Source organism: Colobus angolensis, unplaced genomic scaffold (genome assembly GCF_000951035.1).
Source record: "Colobus angolensis palliatus isolate OR3802 unplaced genomic scaffold, Cang.pa_1.0 Scaffold143, whole genome shotgun sequence".
NCBI classification, from domain to species: domain Eukaryota; kingdom Metazoa; phylum Chordata; class Mammalia; order Primates; family Cercopithecidae; genus Colobus; species Colobus angolensis.
Window position 1 is genome coordinate 5,789,370 of NW_012114522.1, and position 4,618 is coordinate 5,793,987.

A 4,618-nucleotide genomic window follows, 5' to 3' on the forward strand; every position below is an offset into this window, starting at 1 on the left:
CCCAATGCTTTGGGAGACTGAGGTAGGAGGATGGCTTGAGCCCAGGAGTTTGAGATCAACCTGAACAACATAGCGGGACAGCTGTCTCTACAAAAAACAACCACCTAACAAACACAAAAAAAGAGCCAGGCGTGGTAGCACACACCTGTAGTCTTAGCTATTCGGGAGGTTGAGGTGGGAGGAGCACTTGAGCCCCAGAGTTCCAGGCTGTAGTGAGCTATAATCACACCACTTCATTCTAGCCTGGGAGACATAGGGAGACCCTGTCTCTATTAAAAGTAAATAAAGAAAGAAGATTGTGCAGGTGTTGCCTCTTCCCTGAACCTCTCAGCCTTCCTGCAGACCTGGTTTCCTCCCAGGCCCCTCTTCTAGCCCTGCTTAAGGGTGCTGTGCTGCTTACTCTGTCTCCACCCCCAAGCTCCTAGAAGTTGAGGGCTAAGTCTCACAGGTCATGCTCCCCAGCTTCCCAGTGAGGGCTCATTAGCTGTTTGTCTATTGCTATATCTCTGCCTGAACATCAGCTCCACCTGAGCAGAGCCTTTCATAGCTGAAACCCCAGCGCCTAGAACAGAGACCAGCAAATGATTCATAAGTCAACACGTAAATATGTGTTGATCAAATGAATGAACCCATGAATTGGAAGAATGATGGTGGCAAGGCAAGGTCCCCCAGGTTGACTCCTTGCCGGCCCAGGGCTACCCGCCCCTCCTTTACTAGTCAGGACCTGCTATTGCAATTTGCTGCGCTCAGCGCAAAACAAAAATATGAGCCCTCTTGTTCAAAAATTAAGACTTTCAAGACGTCAAGAGCCTTAAACCAAGAGAGAAAGGGTGTCTTCCGGGGCCCAGCCCTGGGCTACTGCACCGTGGGATGTGGACTCGCCCCCGCCTGGCTCCCCACTCCCCTTTCCAACCTGCGGCTGGGGTCCGGCGCCTCCTGTCAGCCACGCCTGACCCGTAGGACGCTCTTCTGCAGAAACTTCCCAGACCTCCACTTAGCGGCACCCCAGCGGGGAGCCTTGGCGGACGCAGTCCCCTTCCGGGAGCAGGCGGGTGCCAGGCGGGCACCGGGGCTTTGGAAGGGGCTGGTGGAGAGGCTTGGGCGCGGGTAGCCCCAGGGCAGACCCTGGGGCGTCCCCCATTCCAGCTCCTCTCGGTCCAGAATGGCTGCCGCTCCTTGGGAGAGGGTACGGGATGGTCTCTTCTTAGAAAGTGACTCAGGTCTTATTCCGCGTCGGGGCATCTCGCAGCCAACACACAGGCACACCAGACGGACAAACAGAAAAACCCACAGAAGGCGGCCCCTCCCCCAATTCAGAGAGCCAGTGACGGGCGTTCCTCCACCCCTAACCAGACACACCCGAAGACAGACGGCCACAGTGACCCGCACAGAGAAGACAATACAGAAATACGCAGGGACGAGGACAGACCGAAGGACGCTCGGACACGGACCCAGGCAGGATCACCTGGACCTCTGGGTTCCCCAACGGAGACCCTCGGGGAAGGCCCAGAGCATTGCACGCCCCTGGGGAGCCCCGGGCACCCCACTTGGCAACAGCCACCCCCACCCCCGCGCACACCCCGTCGGGCTGGCTCCAGGAGACCCCCTCTCCCCAGCCCCGCAACCCCGCGACCCCGGGAGGCACCTCTCGTCACCCAGCGTTTCCGGGGCGCCGGGACAGGGGCAGGGTGGGCGGGCGTCGGCGCAGGGGTGAGGGCTGCAGACGGCGGGCAGGGGCTGGGCGCGCGGGGGGAGGTGCGGGAGGACGCGCAAGTGTCTCGGCAGTGCTGGCCTGTGTCCCAGAGATCGGGAGCGGGGAGCTGTCCGCGTGGGTCCCGGAGCGGGCAGGGGGCTGCCCGGGGCCTTGCCTAGTGAGAGGCAGTGGGCAGGGGAGCTCGTAGAATCCTGGGTCAGCGGGGTGGGGCGCTGGGTAAGTGGACAGGATGGTACCTTGACGGAGGACGAAGGGGTAGAAGAGGGGAGGGCGGGCGTCGGGAGGTGACAGGAGAGGGGGCAGGTTGGCAGGGGCGTGGGGTAGGAACAGGAGGGGAGTTGAAAAGGGGGGTGCTGGTTGGCAGAGGCGTCGGGGCAAGGACAGGAGCCAGGAGCGCAGGCGGAGCCCGACGGTAGCCACCCCCCGGACCAGACTTGGCGCGGGTGTCTCGAAGATGCTCGAGGGCCTGGGATCGCCCGCCTCGCCCCAGGCAGCTGCGAGCACCTCGGTCGCGGGGTCGTCGGGGCCCGCGGCCTGCCCGCCTCCCTCCCCCTCGGCCCCGAGGTCCCCGGAGTCCCCGATCCCCCAGCGGGGCGGTGTGCGCGCCAGCGTCCCACAGAAGCTGGCCGAGACGCTGAGCAGCCAGTATGGGCTGATCGTGTTCGTGGCGGGGCTGCTGCTGCTGCTGGCCTGGGCGGTGCATGCCGCGGGCGTGGGCAAGAGCGACCTGCTGTGCTTCCTGACGGCGCTCATGCTGCTGCAACTGCTGTGGATGCTGTGGTACGTGGGCCGCAGCTCCGCGCACCGCCGCCTCTTCCGCCTCAAGGACACGCACGCCGGCGCCGGCTGGCTGCGCGGTGAGTCCAGGCACCCGGCGAGCGAGTCTGGGCCTCCTCGCCCGCTGGCTGCATCCTGAGGCGGCTCTGCGCATTTCCCACCGCTGCCGTCTTCCCTTCAGCCTTTTCTGCCTTGGTCTCTGTGCATCTTTCCTTGCTTTCCCGTCTGCCCTTCTTTCCTCTCTCTCCCAGACGCTTCCATCATTACAGCTACAGTTACAGAAATCTCTCCAGTCCTTCCCTGGCTTAAAGCTATGCAGTGGCCCTACTGACCCCATGATGGAGGCCACACTCCCTCTCCTGGCACTCAGGGCCTTCTAGCATCCGACCCCCGAGGGCCCGTTTCCTTTGATCCCCTCCTTTGTTCTCATCCTGTCCTGGGGTCATTCTCGTGGACTTTCTTCTCCCTTCACAGAATCTCTGCCTCTGCACACCCGGCACCTTGGGTTTCCTCCTCCAGGAATGTCTTTTCCACTCTCCCGCCTGCCTCCCTGCTTTCCGAGACAGGGTTCAGGCCTCACCCCATTCTCCCCGCGAAGCTTCTCCGACCCCCTTTCCTCCCCGCTTTGCAGGTCTGACCACACGCCCCCAGCCCGCACTGGGCCCCAGTGTTCTTGTCCACATGTCTGTACCCTCCACTCCACTGGGGAGCTCTGTGATCCCTGTCTCTCGGTCCTAGAGCCACCTCAGGGCCTGGCACGAAGTGGGTGTTGAGAAAATGAGGGGGGGATGAATGAAGTAATGAATGCGTGGATGCAGAGTGGGGCAGAGAGGGATAGAGGCTTCTGCTGGTACTCACAGGCATTGACTGAAATTGTCAAGATAGGAACTCTCCCTTCCTCAAGGGGCTGCCACTTATTTATTTTTTTTTGAGACAGTGTTGCTCTATTTCCCAGGCTGGAGTGCAGTGGCACAATCACAGCTCACTACAGCCTCTTCCTCCTGGGCTCAAACAATCCTCCCACTTCAGTCTCCTGAATAGCTGGAACTGTAGGCACACATGGTCTTGCACACATGGCTAAGTTTTGTTTTATTTTGTATAGATAGGGACTCGTGTTGTCTTCTGGTCTCAAACTCCTGACCTCAAGGGATCCTCCTGCCTTGGCCTCCCAAAATGCTGGGATTACAGGCATGAGCCACTGTGCCTGGCTGGAGCTGCCAGTCTTGAATGGGAGACAGACGTGGTGCAGGTGAAAGGGAGGAGGTCATGGGGAGCATGCTTGTGAAGAAAGCCTCTGTCTGAGTAACCTTCCCGGGAGAGGCAGGATACATTTCACACCATGTGGTCCAGACACATCACACATGGTCACTTGGATTCTCATAATAGACCTGAATTTAAATCTCCATTAGAGTGGGGCTTCCGTGTTCCTTGCATGCATGAGCTTGGGCAAGTTACTTGATTGCCTCCCTTACCCTGAACCCTGGTTTCAGCATCTGTAGAACAGGGATCCCGCACTGGATAGGATCCAGTGACTGAGGAGGTAGCTGCCCAGCACACACTAGGCCTCCTTTCCACATTTCTTTCAAAGGTCCTGGCCAGATGCCACCTTCTTTCCAAATGCCTGCCAGAAATTACTCCTCACTTCCATGGGCCACCACGACCTTCTTTCTGTAAAGGTCTTTTGGTCTCTGTCCATTTCTGCCTTGTATTATGATTATTAGATATTAACCTTATCATCCAGATGAGATTTTCGGCTTCTTAGGCTCAGGGACTGGATCTAGTATCTTGCTTTTGGGAAAATTTGATACCATTGCAGGGTGGCCCAAATTCCTGTTCTGAAAATGGTTGTTTTAGGGAAGTTCATGGCTTTGTGATTCTGTGAATGACAGTGAATCTGGTACTATTTAAAACAAGGCACAAAGTTTTGTTTTAGGATATTGACTTACACAGGCTAAAAAGGATTATACACATGAGCCTTTACCTGTGCTTTCATGCAGTCAAAGCCCCCTTTTCTGTTCCTCACTTCTTTTTCTCCTCCATCCTTTTTTTCCCTTCTTCCTTCCCTCCTTCTCCTTTCCTTTCTTCGTCCTCCCTCCCTCCCTATTTCTTCCCCTTCCTTCCTCTTTC

At 57.9% G+C, this 4,618-nt stretch overlaps 1 protein-coding gene across 1 annotated transcript in view; it reads left to right on the forward strand.

The window, feature by feature from the left end:
* The first annotated feature begins 2,145 nt into the window (after positions 1 to 2,145).
* OTOP1 (otopetrin 1) overlaps positions 2,146 to 4,618 on the forward strand; it is a 37,478-nt gene continuing 35,005 nt past the window's right edge. Inside the window, exon 1 of the mRNA XM_011935437.1 lies at positions 2,146 to 2,571. Within this exon, the coding sequence (XP_011790827.1) occupies positions 2,169 to 2,571 (403 nt within the window). The 5' untranslated portion in view covers positions 2,146 to 2,168. The remainder of the gene's footprint in view (positions 2,572 to 4,618) is intronic.